The 20,420-nt window shown below is 37.9% G+C and overlaps 1 protein-coding gene and 1 long non-coding RNA gene across 2 annotated transcripts; both read left to right on the top strand.

Moving 5' to 3' along the window:
* The first annotated feature begins 1,510 nt into the window (after positions 1–1,510).
* Positions 1,511–14,565, top strand: LOC110912716 (serine/threonine-protein kinase STY17). Its single transcript, XM_022157516.2, has 5 exons — positions 1,511–1,600; positions 1,754–1,834; positions 2,176–2,229; positions 12,873–13,423; positions 14,133–14,565. Exons 1-4 carry the CDS (start codon positions 1,559–1,561, stop codon positions 12,933–12,935), a joined length of 240 nt encoding a protein of 79 aa, XP_022013208.1. The 5' UTR covers positions 1,511–1,558; the 3' UTR covers positions 12,936–13,423; positions 14,133–14,565.
* LOC110912717 lies at positions 10,719–12,866 on the top strand. Its single transcript, XR_002578144.2, has 3 exons — positions 10,719–10,841; positions 11,730–11,785; positions 12,598–12,866. It is a non-coding gene; the product is annotated as an uncharacterized LOC110912717 (long non-coding RNA).
* Positions 14,566–20,420: the final 5,855 nt, after the last annotated feature.

Raw genomic sequence — 20,420 nt, forward strand, 5'->3', positions numbered from 1 at the left:
TAGTCCCTGAATGATCCAAAAGTTTATTTTAGCACACCGAACACCTCAAAGCCTATTTCTAAGCTATGTAAAGGATTTTTAAGGTGTGTTTAACTTATGGTCATGTTCCGGAATGTCTGTTACAGTTCAAATTGGCATACTTTCGCAGTTTGTCAAATTTAGTCCCTATAAGCGAATTAACTTGTTTTTGCCATACCAAAGCCTTCAAAACTTATTTCTAAGTTATGTAAAGGCTATTTAAGGTATGTTGAGTATATGTTGATGTTCCGGAGTATTTGTCGCATTAAACTGAGTATGTTTACGCACCAGATTGCGTATAATTCTCTAGAAAGCGATGTAGAGTTTAAAATTGAACAAAAGTCAAAACATGAAAAATGTAAAACATAACCAAACAAACATTGGGATCAAATAGCATAGTTTTATTGATAACTGAACTGTTCACAATGATTTCAAGCACAAATTTTACACTATATATAAAAGCATATCCAAGGGGCAGTTTTGGTCATTTGCCATTGTATAACCATTTTAAGCACATTATACAACCATTTAAGCATAAATGTGTTGTAAAATTCTTTTGCACGTGGTGTAGCCATTAAAACAACACGGGTCATCAAAAGGGTTTCCTGGACAAAACCATCGTCGTTCCTCTCCTCATCTTCTCTCTTTCTCCCCTGGCGATTCTAGGGTTTCACTGAGAAACCAGTCACTCCAAGATCCAGAGTTTCTCTGTGATGAATCTCTCTACATCCGACACCAGATCGACTTCCTCATTATCATCACCATTTCCTCTCTTTCTCCAGGCGATTCTAGGGTTTCATTACCAGTCGCTTCAAGATCTACGCTTCCTAAGTGATGAATCTCTCTAGATCTGACACCAGATCGACTGGTTTGCCGCTCGGTACCTTTCTTTTTACCATATCTTTTTTTTTGTTATTTGAATCGGATCTGTGTAATATTTCAGATCTACCGTTTGGTTGTGGGTGGAAGATGATGAAGATGACACAGATCTGCGCTGGGGTCATCAACGATGGTGGTTGTGGGTGGAAGATGATGACGATGACACAGATCTACTGTTTAGTGGCCAGATTGGTACCGTTCTTTTTAACTTGATCTACCGTTTTTTTTTTGTTTTTCTGTAGTTTATGTTTATACGCTATTAAATTTTATGTGTTATAAGTTTTTTTAAACAGGTTTTCTACTGATTTGGGATGTATCTATGTTAGATCTGTGTAATACTTTCAGATCTGTGTTGGTTTTTTGTGTTTTTGATAATGTTTTGTGAACTGATAATGTGAATGGAGAGATAAAGTGAAGGTTTTTGGGTTTTTATAATGTATGAAGAATGAATATATATGCACGTAAATCTGCGATATTTAAGATACATACTATGAATCTGATACTAAATATGGTACACAATTTTAAGTAGGTGATAAAGGAGTAAAGGACTTACTGCAGGTGTGGAATGTAAGTGATCTACGGTGGCAAAATGAAAGTTATTGGGCAGGTTGTGAAAGTTGCTGATTTCAGAGTTGCAAGGGTGCAGACTGAATCTAGAGTAATGACGGCAGAAACCGGAACATACAGGTGGATGGCACCCGAGGTATGACTATGTTTATAACTTTATATATATGTTGTTTATGAATTTTGAATGTTCAGTTAATACATCACCTTGTTCATGACGTCCTGCCCGTTTATCTTTTATAAAGTTTTTCATTTGTGGGCTTGTTTTATTAACAGTTGTTATGAATTGAAGGTTATCGAGCACAAACCGTATGATCATATAGCTGATGTGTTCAGTTTCGCGATAGTGCTATGGGAGCTTCTAACAGGCGAAGTTAGTGACTTCCTAAACACCCCAGCAAGTTTATATACAATTATTAAAACTTAGAATAGAAGTACTTTTTATCTATCAGATCTACTTGATGAAAACAAACTTTACGCAGTGGCATTTTCGTAATTAAAGCAAATACAGATTGTTATCACAGGTGAATACACTATATGTGAACATATAGTGTATTAATCTCCGAATACTAATAAACACCGATGTGTTAAACATTACAGTATATTAACGCGGCAACATTTTTGTAATTAACGTAAAACGTGTTCTATTCACATTTGCTTTACATATGTTCACATTTTTAGTTCTAATTTTTATAATTTTTCTCAATTTTTTAGGTTCCCTACTCATACTTAACCCCATTACAAGCAGCAGTTGGTGTGGTACAACAGGTAATCTTTTAACTCTCTCTTTGTTTAACTGAAATCACCAACCATTGTTCACATGGCTAAAAGATTCTTAAGTAATACGGAGGATCTCTAGGATCAAAATCTATATCTTGAACAAACGGGTTCATTTTTTTATAATTTATGGGACTTTCATTATGGAAAAATAAATCAGGACTAAAGCATCTATTCAACAAGTGTAATACCGAAACATTTTTGTGATAATAATATTTTTCTTTTCGATGAATTAGATGTATTTTAAAATTTGTAAGTTATTAGATAGTTGGGTCGAGTAATAAAAAAAATGTCAGATACATATCATTTATTCATATCAAAATTATATTGATATTATATTCTATTTATATGACTAGGTATTGTAACGAATTATAAGCATTTACAATGTACTATGTATTCATACTCTATCTAGCTACAAAGATTTACTACATAGTTACAATCAAACAAAATAAGTCACTTATATAATAATTCTATCCGAAACTCCATAAATATTAGTCCAAGACTTTTAGAAATCACATCTCTCATCACACTTAACACTGTAAGTTTCATGATATAAAAAAAATAATAATAATAAACAAAGAAAAAGGCCATACTTCCCATGCTCCTATCATACGAAAGTTTCCTAATCAATTATGAAGTTTTTGACTTTTTGGCCAAAACATCATAAATAGATATGAAGTTCAACATCATGAATAAGTATGGGTTTTTAAAATTGGAAAATATATACACATCCATACCCAACCTGCATATGCTCTATACCCACCTCCAAGATCATATCTCATCTTGAACTACCGCCACTTCTAGCCATTGCCTCCGGACGTATCCACCTCCGCCGCTGCCGCCTCTTTCTTTCGGCGCCACTCCCGATCTCAATCTGATTTGTGAGGTATCAAACTGATCCTTTTTGTTTAGCTCTTCCGACTAAAACTCCGAGTCGGGTTAGGGTGGGTTGTTTTCCGGCAACTATAGGTTTGCGTCTCAGTTGGTATTTTTCCGACGACCCAAGATGGGTCGTCCTTTCCAAACAGTTTTGTCGGCCAGGGTTGACAAGAGAGTGAGAGAGGAGCTTGTGATGAATACATTAACTGTGTGTATTGTGGTGTTTGAATATGTGTAAAGTGTGTGCATTTGTGTGTGTGAAGTGTGCGTTCTGTGTGTGTTTGTTGTGTAACAAAAAGAATCTGGGAAGGAAAAAGGAGAATAAATGTGCAGGTATATCTAGAAACATTTAATCAAATTGTTTATTATTTTTATTTATTGATATCACATATTATTTATTTTGATAACACTGGTATGCGTAAATTTGTTGGGTGTGTGGATTTTAAATCTAGGCTAGTTAAACTAAACATGGAGGTTGTTTAGAAACATACATGAATCTTAATAGTTTAATTATTTTCGTGTCATTTATTTTAATAACACATAATAATGTCAAATTATGTAATTGGTACACTTCTTAGTTTTAACACTAATACTATACTTACCAAATAATGATTAGTGGGACTTTAAATACTTGGTATTTATAAAAAAATTAATAAAATAAACGTCTTCATTCATGATATCACAAAAGCCAAAACAACTCAGACTTTAAATATCTTAAAATTTTTATATACAAATTAAGGCTATTAATCCATTCGTGTGTGTTAATTCGGGAGTGTAATTGGTTATTTTTTTTATCACAGATATATTAGTTCGCGGTTGCCGGGAAAAATCTAAAGAACGGTTTTTTTTAGCGTATAATAAAACTAAACTCGAATATACGGGATTTAGGTTTACATAATTTTTGAGGACGACTCGATTTGTTGGTCTTGCTTCGCTAAGCTAAGGTACGGATTCCTATTTCTGACATCATAGTATTTTTATCATATCCGTCACTTTGCAGTACGGATTTTTGTGTGTTCCTCTTAACTGTTTGATATGTGACACGTCATCTGAATCAGTCTAGTATTGTTTATATGATTATTAGTGTGATATAGCATGCCATACCTCAGACTTGTACTCATGGTCGCATGTTCTTGTTAGTATTATTTTCTGTTGCTTTTAAATTATTACATGGCCTTAGTTTTTGTACTTTGTCACCCGAGCGTCTGGTTTGCCGTTTAGGCGTCAACGGCATGGCACTTATCATGACAGTGCGCAATAAAAGTTTACGGCGTCTCTAGTTTGTGCTCGTGTAGCACCTTAGCCCCTAGAGGCGTATAGATCGATCTTAGTTCCGAGTTTGAGTTTGTTGTGTGGAGATGGAATAATGGGTGAACGCCACACTCACCATCTCATAGGTGCATGGACTAGCTAGCTGTGTACCAGTCTGTTTTTGGCTCTGGGTGCTTTTTTAATTACATGACTTCTTGTTGTGACATTCAAGGTCACCTAATTAGTATATGCATCTGATACGTTTGTGATATGATATGATTCGTCTGCTACTGTGCCAATTATACTTTAGACGCATGTTTCTGATTTGGTTCAACATCTACTTCAGTTTAATTTCTGTACCCGTATTCGATTAGTGATTTCAATATCGTTTCATGTTCCTTTCTTTTCGTCCATCCTTACTTGTACTATTGATTTCTCCGTTACTGAGCAATTCTTTGGCTCAGCCGTAGTTTCTTTGTTGTGTTTTTCTTGTCTTGTTACAGGTAATCAGGGATAATATGGGGAATCAATAATGAGAGATTAATGGATGTTCAAGAGTATCTAAAGACTCTTTATTTTGTTAAATCATGTACTTTTAAATGAATTTAAGACTTAGGGTATTTTTGAGACGTGTATGTCACCTTGAATCCTATCTTACATTAAGTGGATGCGTTTTGGTTATGATATTCGTAATAGTGACGCTTCGACCTGCCCCGGGTTGGGGTGTTATAGTTATGGTATCAGAGCGAAGGCTCCTTCCTGTAGAAAAGTTGAACCTTAATAACAAAACACCTGAGGTAATGGGTAGACATCAGGTTAGGATTCCTCTTTGCCGTTTTTCCGCTTAATGTAAAATGTCAATGCTCATCTGAAAGTCTTCTTTTCAGATGGCTCCTAAAAGACGTGTGAACACTCGTCGTAGTGGGACTAATACCTCAGACGACACTCCTCTTGAGGCTCTTGTTGCTAACGCCGTCAATACAGCTATTTCGGGTTTAGTTCCTAACTTATTACAGCAGTTACAACAAATGAATCATGGAGGTAACCATAACGGACCACCACCAGGAAGTAACCATAACAGACCACCACCAGGAGGTAACCACGACAGGCCACCTCCCGGAAATAATGTTAACCCTCCTGTTAGCATCCATCAATGGCTTGCACACTTCCAAAAATAAAAGCCAAAATCATTTAGTACTGCTACTACACCAGTTGAGGCGGAAAACTGGATCGCTCATATCGAGAAATCGTTTGAAGTGTTGGGCGTTGATGATGTGTTCAAAGTCAGGCTTGCTACTTATAAATTGGAGGACGATGCTCATAGGTGGTGGAGGATCTTGAAAAGTTCTCGTGGAGGAGATAATTACGCAGCTACACTCTCATGGGATGAGTTTCGCTCATTATTTTATCAGCAGTATTTCACTGATGTTGATCGTAGTGAATATCTGAGAGAGTATTCATCCATCATGCAGAGAAATGATGAGCCTATCATGGAATTTAAGAACCGTTTCTGTCGCTTGGTTAGTTTTCTAGGCCCCGCCGCTGGCACGATAGAGCAGCAGACAAACACTTTCAAGTGGGCTATATGTGACCGGGATAGGAAGTTTATCCTGAATCTTCGTTTCAATGACATTAATGAGATTGTTGACACGGATAAGAACTTGGATAACGATAAGAAGCATCGTCAGAAGGCATTTGATGATAACCGCAAACGCCCAAGCGAAAATAATCAGGATCACTCTTCTTTTCGTGCTGGAAACGATCAGTCCTTGGCACCCCGAGACCGTAAACATCGTTCTGATAAGAATTTCAACAATCAATCATGAAATGGGGGGAATCGAAATCTAAATCATAAGCCCACACAGAACCAGACACAACAGAATCAGGCCCCTATTAGAGCACAACCACTGAATCAGCATAACCCACAACCGAATCGTGATCCTCCTTGCACCACTTGCAGGAAACCTCACAAAGGTATTTGTCTCCAAGCTGAAGGCCTTTGTTTCAAATGTGGAGATGCAGGACACATGATTAAATCTTGCCCTCAGCTTGCCCCTAAAGCCAATACCGGGGGTAATGCTAAACCTGCTGTGGGAGGACGTGTGTTCGCGCTAACAGCTGATGACGCAGCAAATGCCCCAGGTATGGTTTCCGGTTATTTACGCATTGGTGAACATGATATTTATGCCTTGTTTGATACTGGTGCGACACATTCTGGGGTATCTCTCTTGTTTGCTAAGCACTTGATGATTATGCCTACTACCTTAGAGTACCCTTTAGTGATATCTACTCCCTTAAGAAATTCTACTATCATCTCTCATGTTTATCGAGATTGTCCGATCCAAATCGCGTCCATTATTCGACCTGCAAATTTGTATCCCATTCAGATGACTGACTTCAATGTTATTCTTGGCATGGACTGGCTCTCTCGACATAACGTCTCGATTGAATGTCAGACTCGCTGCATTCTTTTTGGAAATCCTCAACATCCTGAATTCATTTATCAAGGGACTCAACCTCGTAAGCCATTGAAAATAATCTCTGCATTTAAGGCCCAAAAGTTTCTTTCACACGAGTGTGTAGCATTCCTGGCTTCGATAAAAGCTACGTCGTCGAATGAGCCCAACATCTCCGATTATCCAGTTGTCCGTGAGTTTCCGGATGTATTTCCTGAAGAGCTGCCTGGACTCCCACCAGATCGCGAAGGGGAGTTCACTATTGATCTGCTTCCTGGTGCCGAGCCGATTTCTAAAGCACCGTACCGCATGGCGCCTCTAGAGCTTAAGGAGCTCAAAGAGCAGTTGCACGAGTTGTTGGAACTTGGTTTTATTAGACCAAGGGTCTCGCCTTGGGGTGCACCGGTCTTGTTCGTGAAAAAGAAGGATGGTTCTATGAGACTTTGTATTGACTATCAAGAGTTGAACAAAATCACCATTCGGAATCGATATCCGCTACCTCGCATCGATGATCTGTTTGATCAACTTCAGGGTGCTAAATGTTTTTCTAAGATCGATCTAAGGTCTGGATATCACCAGCTGAAGATCAAAGATTGAGACATTCCTAAATCAGCTTTCCGCACTCGGTATGGTCATTATGAGTTTTTGGTCATGCCAGGGTTAACCAATGCTCCAGCTGTTTTCATGGACCTAATGAATCGAGTCTTTCATGAGTTTCTCGATAAATTCATCATAGTCTTCATCGACGATATTTTGGTCTATTCTAAGAGCAAGGAAGAACATGAGTACCATCTTCGTACCGTACTTGAAATTTTGCGACAGGAGAAGCTTTACGCAAAATTTTCGAAGTGCGAGTTCTGGTTAGACTAAGTAGCTTTCCTTGGTCATGTGGTTTCCACTGAAGGTATTTCAATGGACGCTGCTAAGGTGGAAGCAATCACTAAATGGCCTACACCTACCTAGTCACCGAGGTTTGCAGTTTTCTTGGCCTCGTCGGATATTATCGCAGATTTGTGGAAGGATTTTCAACCATTGCCTTACCTCTAACCCAACTTCTAAGGAAAGGGGTTAAGTACGCTTGGAATGATGAAAGAGAGAAAAGTTTTCAAGAGTTGAAGAAAAGGTTAGTGTCTGCCCTGATTCTCACACTTCTATCAGGTACATATGGATATCAGATTTATAGCGATGATTCGAAGAAGGGACTCAGATGTGTTTTGATGCAACACAATAAGGTCATTGCTTATGCCTTACGCCAGTTGAAGCCGTATGAGGTTAATTATCCGACGCATGACCTTGAGCTTGCCGCTGTTATCTTTGCTCTAAAGATTTGGCGACATTATTTGTACGGAGAGACTTGTAATATTTTCACTGATCACAAGAGATTGAAGTACATCTTTACACAAAAGGAGTTGAACATGAGATAACGACGTTGGTTAGAGCTTTTGAAAGATTATGATGCCAACATCCAGTATCATCCGGGAAAGGCCAATGTTGTGGCCGACGCTCTTAGCCGAAAGAACTTTGGGACAATTTCATCTCTCCAATTGCAACCACATGTTCTAACTGATCTTGAAAAGCTAGGTATTGGTATCCGTCTTGGTGACGCTGATGGTTATCTAGCCAGATTTCAGATTGAGCCTGACTTGATCTCGTGTATCAAGAGTGCTCAACAAGATGACGAAGAACTTTGGGTTATTATACAGAATTTGGAGGTTGGTAAGCAATTAGAATTTCGAATTGACGAAAATGGAGTAGTTTGGTGTGGAAAACGGTTATGTGTTCCTAATGATTCCACCCTACGTGAATCATTGTTAGCTGAAGCTCATAGTTCACCATTCTCTATCCACCCTAGATCTACAAAGATGTGTCGAGATCTTCGTCAGCACTTTTGGTGGAACGCTATGAAAGAAGATGTAGCCAGATATGTTAGCAGATGTCTTACCTGTCAACAAGTGAAGGCAGAACATCAGAGAGCCGGTGGTTTGCTTCAACCACTAGATATTCCGATATGGAAGTGGGATGACATTTCAATGGATTTTGTAACTGGTTTACCGAGGACGTTCAACAAGAATGACGCTATCTGGGTTGTAGTCGACCGGTTGTCAAAGTCAGCTCACTTTCTTGTGATTCAGCAGGGATTCTCAGTTAGTAGATTATCTGAAGTCTTCACTCAAGAAATCATTAGAATTCATGGTACCCCAGTCTCTATCGTGTCAGATCGAGACCCGCGGTTCACTTCACGCTTTTGGAGGGGATTTCAAGCCGCTTGGGGCACCAAATTGAGATTCAGTACGGCATTTCATCCTCAGACAGACGGTCAGTCAGAGCGTACTATTCAGACACTCGAGGATATGCTTCGAGCTTGTGCTCTGGAGTGGACATGAAACTGGGATGAATATCTTTGCCTTGTCGAGTTTGCCTACAATAATAGTTGGCAAGCTAGCATTGGTATGGCACCGTTCGAACTTCTTTACGGACGGAAGTGTAGAGCACCTATCTGTTGGGAGGAAGTTGGTGAGAAAATCATTGAAGGACCCGAACTAGTGCAAATTACCAATGAGAAAGTTGCTATCGCTAGGGAAAAGTGAAGGAAGCGCAGAGTCGACAGAAAAGCTATGCAGACCGACATCGTCGAGCTTTGGAATTTAATGTTGGTGAGCGTGTTTTCTTACGAGTTTCGCCTTGCAAAGGCGTTCGTCGTTTTGGAATCAAGGGAAAGCTTAGCCCTAGATTCATCGGTCCATTCGAGATTCTTGAAAGAGTCGGTGAAGTTTCTTACCGTTTGGCATTGCCACCTCAATTATCGCGTGCATAATGTCTTTTATATATCCCTCCTTAGGGGATATAATTACCATCCTTTACACGTTGTGAATTATCCTTATCATCTTATTCATGAGGACTTATCTTTTGAGGAGGAACTCGAAGCTATTATCGACCGCCAAGAACGAATTATGCGTAGGAAGACTATTCCTTTTGTTAAAGTTCTTTGGAAGAACCATTCTGAACGTGAAGCTACATGGGAATTAGAAGACACGATCCGCTCTCATTATCCAAATTTGTTTTCGTCTTAGTATCCTAAACTTTAATCTGTTGTGATCTTGTACGACCTTGGAATTGTTTCAGTCTCGGTTTACCTGCCCTTTTTGTAACTCAGAGTTTTCGCTAATGTGGAATGTTTCGGTTATTCTTATATGTGATTTGAGTTATGTTTCGTGTCGACTATCCGTGCCTTGCAATTTCGAGGACGAAATTTTTTTTAGGGGGTAGGATTGTAATACCGAAACATTTTTGTGATAATAATATTTTTCTTTTCGATGAATTAGATGTATTTTAAAATTTATAAGTTATTAGATAGTTGGGTCGAGTAATAAAAAAATGTCAGATACATATCATTTATTCATATCAAAATTATATTGATATTATATTCTATTTATATGACTAGGTATTGTAACGAATTATAAGCATTTACAATGTACTATGTATTCATACTCTATCTAGCTACAAAGATTTACTACATAGTTACAACCAAACAAAATAAGTTACTTATATAATAATTCTATCCGAAACTCCATAAATATTTGTCCAAGACTTTTAGAAATCACATCTCTCATCACACTTACACTGTAAGTTTCATGATATAAATAATAATAATAATAATAATAATAATAATAATAATAATAATAATAATAATAATAATAATAATAAACAAAGAAAAAGGCCATACTTCCCATGCTCCTATTATACGATAGTTTCCTAATCAATTATGAAGTTTTTGACTTTTTGGCCAAAACATCATAAATAGATATGAAGTTCAACATCATGAATAAGTATGGATTTTTAAAATTGGAAAATATATACACATCCATACCCAACCTGCATATGCTCTATACCCACCTCCAAGATCATATCTCATCTTGAACTACCGCCACTCCTAGCCATTGCCTCCGGTCGTATCCACCTCCGCCGCTGCCGCCTCTTTCTTTCAGCGCCACTCCCGATCTCAATCCAATTTGTGAGGTATCAAACTGATCCTTTTTGTTTAGCTCTTCCAGCTAAAACTCCGAGTCGGGTTAGGGTGGGTTGTTTTCCGGCAACTTTAGGTTTACGTCTCGGTTGGTATTTTTCCGACGACCCAAGACGGGTCGTCCTTTCCAAACAGTTTTGTCGGCCAGGGTTGACAAGAGAGTGAGAGAGGAGCTTGTGATGAATACATTAAGTGTGTGTATTGTGGTGTTTGAATATGTGTAAAGTGTGTGCATTTGTGTGTGTGAAGTGTGCGTTGTGTGTGTGTGAAGTTGTGTAACAAAAAGAATTTGGGAAGGAAAAAGGAGAATAAATGTCCAGGGATATCTAGAAACATTTAATCAAATTGTTTATTATTTTTATTTATTGATATCACATATTATTTATTTTGATAACACTGGTATGTGTAAATTTGTTGGGTGTGTGGATTTTAAATCTAAGCTAGTTAAACTAAACATGGAGGTTGTTTAGAAACATACATGAATCTTAATAGTTTAATTATTTTCGTGTCATTTATTTTAATAACACATAATAATGTCAAATTATGTAATTGGTACACTTCTTAGTTTTAACACTAAAACTATACTTACCAAATAATGATTAGTGTGACTTTAAATACTTGGTATTTATAAAAAAAATTAATAAAATAAACATCTTCATTCATAAACTGATATCACAAAAGCCAAAACAACTCAGACTTTAAATATCTTAAAATTCTTATATACAAATTAAGGCTATTAATCCATTCGTGTGTGTTAATTCGGGAGTGTAATTGGTTATTTTTTTATCACGGATATATTAGTTCGCAGTTGTCGGGAAAAATCTAAAGAACGATTTTTATTTAACGTATAATAAAACTAAACTCGAATATACGGGATTTAGGTTTACATAATTTTTGAGGACGACTCGATTTGTTGGTCTTGCTTCGCTAAGCTAAGGTACGGATTCCTATTTCTGACATCATAGTATTTTTTATCATATCCGTCACTTTGCAGTACGGATTTTTGTGGGTTCCTCTTAACCGTTTGATATGTGACACGTCATCTGAATCAGTCTAGTATTGTTTATATGATTATTAGTGTGATATAGCATGCCATACCTCAGACTTGTACTCATGGTCGCATGTTCTTGTTAGTATTATTTTTAGTTGCTTTTAAATTATTTACATGGCCTTAGTTTTTGTACTCTGTCACCCGAGCGTCTGGCTTGCCGTTTGGGCGTCAACGGCATGGCACTTATCGTGACAGTGCGCAATACAAGTTCACGGCGTCTCTAGTTTGTGCTCGTGTAGCAACTTGGCCCCTAGAGGCGTATAGATCGATCTTAGTTTCGAGTTTGAGTTTGTTGTGTGGAGATGGAATAATGGATGAACACCACACTCACCATCTCATAGGTGCATGGACTAGCTAGCTGTGTACAAGTCTGTTTTTGGCTCTGGGTGCTTCTTTAATTACATGACTTCTTGTTGTGACATTCAAGGTCACCTAATTAGTATATGCATCTGATACGTTTGTGATATGATATGATTCGTCCGCTACTGTGCCAATTATACTTTAGACGCATGTTTCTGATTTGGTTCAACATCTACTTCAGTTTAATTTCTGTACCCGTATTCGATTCGTTATTTCAATATCGTTTCGTGTTCCTTTCTTTTCGTCCATCCTTACTTGTACTATTGATTTCTCCGTTACTGAGCAATTCTTTGGCTCAGCCGTAGTTTCTTTGTTGTGTTTTTCTTGTCTTGTTACAGGTAATCAGGGATAATATGGGGAATCAGTAATGAGAGATTATTGGATGTTCAAGAGTATCTAAAGACTCTTTATTTTGTTAAATCATGTACTTTTAAATGAACTTAAGACTTAGGGTATTTTTGAGACGTGTATGTCACCTTGAATCCTATCTTATATTAAGTGGATGCGTTTTGGTTATGATATTCGTAATAGTGACGCTCCGACCTGCCCCGGGTTGGGGTGTTACAACAAGAGTATTTGTATTCCAACAATTTTCGTTAAACGAAACCTGCAGGGTTTACGGCCTACAATCCCGAAGCAGACTCATCCCAAGCAGGCAGAACTGCTTGAGTGTTGAGCGGGTTAACTAACGGGTCAAATGGGTCAAAATGGCCCAGGTTGACCTGTTTGACTCCTTTAAATAAAAGATACCCCAAATCAACCCATGCATATGTAAATGGGTCAAAACATGTGTGTACCATTGACTTGTAATTAACGATATAACATATTGTTCGTTTTTAGGAGAAATTTGGTGTGAAATTGATCAGAGACGAAGAATTTGAGCTTATGTCAACTCTTTACCTCCAAGTTAATCATATTCATTTACACTAATCAACATTAATACATTATACTACTTATTACTACAATCACAACTTTTTTTTAATCCAGACCGCTTTCACCTCAAAGGACTATGGACGCGAAGAGAGGAAGCCCATTGGGCCACGCACAACGCACCTTGCATGTTCTCCAAGCACCAAATGCAAACGATATCTTGAACGACAAGAGCGACCATAGGGAGTTGTCGGAACTTGCAAAACAAGCAAAGAGGCTGGCCGAGGTTGCTAGGTAAGTATTGTTTCTTGACGGTAGACTTAACGGGCTAAATTTGTTCATAAACGACCAAGCACACCAAACACGCTTAAACTTAACTCAAACGTCAAACAAAAAGTTCGTAATCCACAGTATAGGATTATTTCTTAAATCATACAACCCTTCTAAAGTTCAAAATTCATATTCATTTTTTAGTCATCTTTTCTTATTAAATGAATTTGACTATTATAAGTAACTAATTTCATGAATTTTTGTATAAAACAGGATATTTTTCGTGTCCTAAAAGGATAAATATGAAATTAATAATATGCGACAAACCAAGGTTAATAATATCTTGACCTTGAATGTTGAGTTCGGGGTGAATCACAGTGTTTACTTTAGTTAGGTTCGCTTCAGAACCAAGTAACCCGAAAACCAAACCACAACCGAATTCAGAGTTGGTTTCGGTTATGAACTTTTTTTAATTCGGTTCGGAACCAAATAACCCAAAAACCAAAACGAACCAAACCTTCGGAGTTAGTTTTGGTTTGATTTGGTTTTGTTCTGTTCTGTTCGGTTCGGTTTTGAACTTTTTTAGTTCGGTTCGGTTCGCTCACGAACCAAATAACCCGAAAACCAATGTTTTTTTTTTAATTCGGTTCGCTTCGATACCAAGTAACCCGAAACCAAACCAAACCAAACCGAACCAAACCTCCAACTTAGATTCTTACTTGATCGATTGCAGGTGTGGATTCACGATACGACGTCTCTTTCGAGAAGGAAAGGGCTAACAGGGCATACATGGAGGGTCCGGTTGGCCCAAAGCCGTTTTAGAAGAAGCATGAGCTCTAGACTCGACTATGGCGAGGCATTGTTGCCATACTCGCATGGCTATACCGAACTATGCTTTTCTTAACCCGCCAACAAAACAAATGGAACACACAAAGGCCGATTTTCATTCGTTAGGTTCGCGCCACAAATCGTGTATCATCATATCTAACCATCCACTTCTGATTGCGGCCCGCCAGCTCTCGCCACTAAACACGAGTTTACAATGGCTTTGCCATATGCCGGTGCATCATATCCTCATCACACTACCAAATAGGAGATCAAGATGATGATTTCTATCATTTTATAAATTTTATTCATGATTCTTTGTAGATTTATGTTTTGTATTTTTTTTAGTTTTATAGGAGTGAATATTGGCAAAAGAATGAATATAAACATGTTTTATGAAAAAGTTGGTCTGGTCTCATTCTACTTTTATTCTGTCTTGCATTGCTTTTACTATTTCTGAAAAAGCAGCAGGCAATTGAAACAGGACACTTCATACCCATTAAATTCTTTTTATAAGACTATGGGGTGTGGTTTGGGTAGTCCCTTTGGGGACTATCTACCATGTAGGCGCCACGTCACATTGGTGGAGGATCATCCCTTTGGGGACTACTCAAGGGTGTGGAGGACTACCCAATTTTTAATTAAAAAACCAATATATAATAAAGGAGAGAGAGAGGGGCCCATCAATTTACAAATCAGCCAACCACCAAGCTCGTCGCTTCCGTCTTCTAGATGCCGCTTGCGACGTGACGACCCCGGAGGGGCCGGTGTGGGACGAGGGGGACGACCCGACGATGGTGGGGGACGATCCCCACACCGTTCGGTCTAACACAAACTAAATCTAAATAAACCTTAAATATCCTTAATTATATTTAATCACATCTATAGTATTTCTTAGTGAAAGGTTAACAATTCAAGTTATAACTCATTGGTAGGTTTGTTGCCTCTAACGAGTAATAAAGTAATTTTTATCCCAATCAGCATGTTGTGAAGCGACGTAAATGAAAGTAAATGTTATGAGTTAGCTTAAATTATTGAAACCCAATATTGTAGATATCATTCTGTTCAACTCTGTGTATGGAATTGATCAATACCTTAACTATTTACTTGCACTTTTGGCTGGTTCAAATAAAATGACTACATTCCTCCTGTCCCTATCATTGAATCTTGCTTTAAAATTTCTCTTACATAAATTCAAAACAAAAATAAAAAACTTACCATCAAACTCATGATTATAAATGAAATTGCTTGCTTGTAGGGTGTTGAGAATTTGATTCGGATTCGAAAAATTTGAAATTCAACTCGATTCGAATTCGACTAAAAATGTTCGAATTCGAGCCTGGTAATCAAATTAGAATCGAATACGAATTTATGATTTTCAATTCGATTTGATTCAAACTGAACTGAGCCGAATCTTCTCATGCACACCTTTATAATTACTAAACAATGTTGTGTTTTTCGCTGCGTCGCGAATTTGTTTTTGGTTATGGCTCAAAACCGAACCGCCCCGTACATAGCCCTAAACTCACCAACCTAAGTGATATATTTCCCGCTGCATCGCGCGGGTAAACGACTAGTACTATAATATGCATATGTATATATAAGTAACTGCGTTTCGAGTTTGCGTTGCATTTATGCGAGAGCGAGCGAGTAGTTTAAATACTCACGTGATGTAATAGTGTAAGCGTAAGCGTTGTGAAGCGCGATATAGCGTGTGTAATAACCGATGTAGTGCGAAAATATGCGATGTAGCGTAGTAAGCGATATAGTTTACATTATGATCCGAATCTCAGGTGCTAGGCGTAACGAGAGTTCGAGCGCAAAAGTGCGGGTTGTTACAGTCTCCCCTACTTTTGGAAATTTCGACCCGAAATTTATTCGAAAGGAAGACTGTGAGAATTGACACGAATAAGTAGCGGTACAAGCGTTAGGGTAAGTTGAGGATGAACGAGCGATCGATCGAGGATTGACGAGTGAGAGCATCTCGGTGGCATGAGAAATAGATTAAGAAGAAGCGACTTGCTTGACTAGGGAATAGTAACTTACGAGTTGACGGTCCATAAACGTGTTAGGCCCTAAAGTGTGAGACTCACGCATCAAATTAACACAATTGGCTATGGTTATGAACTGGGCCTTCTCGGGTTAGTTTATATTGGGTTTTAGACCTTTATAGGTCACTTGGGCTAAGCTTTAGGCCATGTGGGCCAAGCAGGCCCAAGGGGAGCCCATGTGGGGAAGTGGGCTTGCCTAGGTATATAAACAAGTTTTTAACTTGTTTTAGGGTTTGAGCCTCATCTACACAAATTCTATAGTCAGAGAGAGAGAGAGAGAGAGAGAGAGGCGGTTTTGGAGTTGTGAGCTTGTACCAGACGATTTTTCTAGTTCATAATAATCGAATCGTGTGCAAGTTTAAAAGTGATTTTCGGTGTGTTCTTCGTATTTCTTACTTTCAGTTTTTCTTGAATCTCACCAAGTTTGGATTCCGCACAAACTTGATGATCATTTGATATCATTGAAAGATCCGGTTTTCGGGACTTACAATTGGTATCAGAGCCATTAGAACCTATTTCTAGGCTCGATTTGATATCAAATATTCAAGATTTGGAATTTTTGTTCATCGCGTTCTTCGTGTTCTTGGTAGTGCTCATCGGAATTTTATCAAAATCGTTATATTTTGGTATTTTAATCGTTTTGGAAGTTGTTAAAGGATTAGGGATATTGTTTTATCTTTTGAAAAGATTTGAAATTACAAATTTGATTTGAAAATTCATTATTTTAGAAACAATTTTTCCATTATTTTCGGGATTTCATTCTCTAGTCTTCATCACAGGTTGTCATCTTTAGGCTTTCACGGGTTCGAGTGATCGGGTGTCGCTCTCCGTTCAAAGATAAGATTTATAAACCCTGATTACCCTTAACGATAGCTAGTGGTAGCAAGGGGTTGAACCACGAAGAGTATGTGGTTTGCGAATGGACTTGATTGAATTTAAATAAATGTCACAATTTATGAAGCTTGCTAAGTTGTTTTTGTGGTTTTTTTGTTTGTTAAAAAGATGTTGAATAAAATTACTAAAATGATTGGATTGATGAATTACTAAATGTTAACGATTGCAAGGAAACTTGATTAGAAAAACAATATGAACTAACAAGGTTCACACCCGGTTTCAACAAATGCAAGACTTAGGGTTACTATGTGTTTTAATTTGATTCACTCGAAATAATTCATTAACGGGTCAACAATCACAAAGCTTAGGTGCCAATCACTATCAACGTCATAGACAACGGACTGTGATGCACTTCGTTACTTTGGACTAGCAAATCCTATCAAAAGACAAGGCATAAATACGTGTATTCATTTCACAAAGTCAAATTTAATCATTCACTCGACAATTCGCAAATTCAATACAAATGTAGGACAATTGTCTAAAGATTCAAATGTAATTCAAGTTGTCACAAATCAAACATCAAAACATAATACACCCTAAATCTTACAAAAGTCTACACCGGGGTGAAACCTCCGAGGAATTAGCCGCACATGATCGAAAGGATGTGATCACCGGATGTTGGAAGCTTGCTCTTGATCATCTTGGAACTTTGAGGATGATGAATGATGAAGATGAGGTGTTGGAGTGAAGGATGGTGGTGATTGATTCAATGTCGGATGGATTAGGGTTTTGGAATGGTAATGATGAAGAATTGAATGTTGAATCGAATGATTCGGATGACGGATGGTGATCTAGATGGATTGGAAGTGTAGTGGTGGTATATTGTGGCTCCAAGATCAAAGTTCAAACTCCAAAAAACAAGTGTAATCATCGTTGGTTGGTCAAAATTTGAGTTATATGTCGAATGCCATCATTAAAACCCAAAATTCGCGATTTCTGTTTATAAGTGGCGTCGCCGACGGGCCTGTGTGGCGTCGGAGACGGGCTTCAAAAAGTCCAAAAGCCTGCGTCGGCTTAAATTGCTGCCTACGGTCACTTTGGGGTGACGGAAGTTTGCAAGGGGCGTCGCCGACGGCCCATATGGGCGTCGTCGACGGTGCCCAGAAAACCCATTCTCCATTTTTCCCATTTCTTGAGTCCGGTTGACCCGTTTCGCGTCCCGGTGGTCCGTCTTTCGTCCCGGTGGCCCGTAAAGCTCCCGAAAAGCTCCTTAAACTTCCTAAGACCTACAAAATACAAATCCTATTAAAAGCAGGCTTTTCAAGATTAAAAGTTAAGTAAAAACTTAAACTTAAACATAATCAAACACCGGTTTTCGACCACGTATCAAATCCCCACACTTGTCTTTTGCTTGCCCTCAAGCAAATCTGTTTTTCACTTTCACGTGGGTCGAACAAAGAATACACTCCCCATTCCCGAGACAAAGATTAAGGTCAATTGTCATACCCAAGTTCAAACTTTTTACAATTTTCAACATATCTAACGGTAAAGTGAATAATCACATATAAAATGGTTATCCAAGATTAACCCGCCCTTGAAACCAATAAATCACACAGATCCCTCACAATGTTCTCTCCACTCGGTTTAAAATTGGCTAATAATTGATGCATTAGCAATTTTGAAATAATCACTCTAACCGATTAGAACACGTACCCGCATAGGCTTGCAACTCAATCATTCTCCACCACCGATCACGAATACTAAGCACAAGTCATAAGGTCTTTGTAAGGGTTGTAATGGGGCTAGGCTAAGGGTAGGGAATATGATATTTTAAAGTGGCCAAGGTGATGAAAATTCGATTTTTATTACAAACGACTACTCTAAACAAAACTAAACTATAAACATCAACTTCGAGGCAATGATTTTCGCCTTTTATTTAACAACTAGAAACACATATTTTTGTTCTTTTCTCAATGATTTTCTATTCTTTTTCGAAACATTTTCTGATTTTTTTATGCAAACAAACAATTCACAACTATACAAACTTAACTCCTATAATCAAATTTCCATCACACGGTTTTAAAAGAAAAAGGTTTAAGGTTATGGGCTAAATGGGTTGTCAAACGAAAAGGTTAGGCTCAAACTTGGCTACTAAGGCATAAATTTTTGGGTAAGGATATATAAATGGTGTAAAAAGAAAAAGGTTTACCTAATGCCTTAATCATTCTTGAGCTTGTATTCGGTCTATGGTCTCAAACGTATCAAAAGTTGCAAGTTCTACAATACATGACTAATGGTCCACTCAAACAAAGAAACATAAGCATGTGATTCTATGATGTAAAAGTGGCTCAAAACCTCATATATATAAAGGGTATGGTATGTGACATGCATAATGTGCTAGTTTCTTAGGCGGATTATTCCCAAATAACCACCCACTAAATACCCGTCATGCTATTAATTTAAACTTGACCATGACAAAAGACCAAATGGGTTGTGCCATCCCTCGTTGACTTAGTTACTTGTGCTTTAAGATTGCTTTCGAAATAAGATATTTTTGAAAAAATTTTGAAATTTCCCCCCATCCCCACACTTGAGGTAAACATTGTCCTCAATGTGTAGTGTGTATACGAACGGGTCAAAATTGAAAAACTTTTACTACTCCCCCATCCCCACACTTGAGGTAAACATTGTCCTCAATGTGTAAGAACTAGAGTTTTAAAACGCACAAGGGATGTTACACGGCTAATTTCCCAAAAATTCCACCCCGAACTAAAATACAATTACAATCCACTTATTACTAACTAAGAATCAAGGTAAAGGGAAACACATGCACCTGATTTTGATCACTAGATGCTCATGTCTTCTTCTTCTCTTCACAAAAACGGTCGTCTCTTGAACATGATATATCTACAAATCTTAACCCTTGTGTAGAAGCATGCTTCTCACAACCATTGAAATTTGTTAGCTACTTAGTTCTACCATTTTTATAAAAGTGTTACCAAGTCATGCGTTAATTTACCTTGATTTATGTGGAAAATTAATTTACAACAACAACAATCCTAACTCACTTTCGTAGGAATCACGCTTGCATTTAGCTTATGCAACAAGCCCTTTTAAACTCCCCAATAGCTTAGGGGGACGAGTAGGTCTCGTGAGGGTTATATAGGGAACACACCCACAACATTCATTTAACTAGGAAAAAGAAATGCTAACGAAATAATAATAAAGAAACCAAAATATACAACAACAACAAAATACATACCTCGCTGTCACCGCTGGTATTTCTCGTTCGGGTCGACTGGCGGGTTCGG

This window comes from Helianthus annuus, chromosome 15 (genome assembly GCF_002127325.2).
Source record: "Helianthus annuus cultivar XRQ/B chromosome 15, HanXRQr2.0-SUNRISE, whole genome shotgun sequence".
Classification (NCBI taxonomy): Eukaryota; Viridiplantae; Streptophyta; class Magnoliopsida; order Asterales; family Asteraceae; genus Helianthus; species Helianthus annuus.

Coding starts and splice junctions, on each gene's coding strand:
- LOC110912716 (XM_022157516.2), top strand. CDS start 1,559: ATGACGGCAGAAACCGGAACATACAGGTGGATGGCACCCGAG. Junction 1,601..1,753: donor ACAGGTGGATGGCACCCGAG/GTATGACTATGT, acceptor TATGAATTGAAG/GTTATCGAGCACAAACCGTA. Junction 1,835..2,175: donor GGGAGCTTCTAACAGGCGAA/GTTAGTGACTTC, acceptor TCAATTTTTTAG/GTTCCCTACTCATACTTAAC.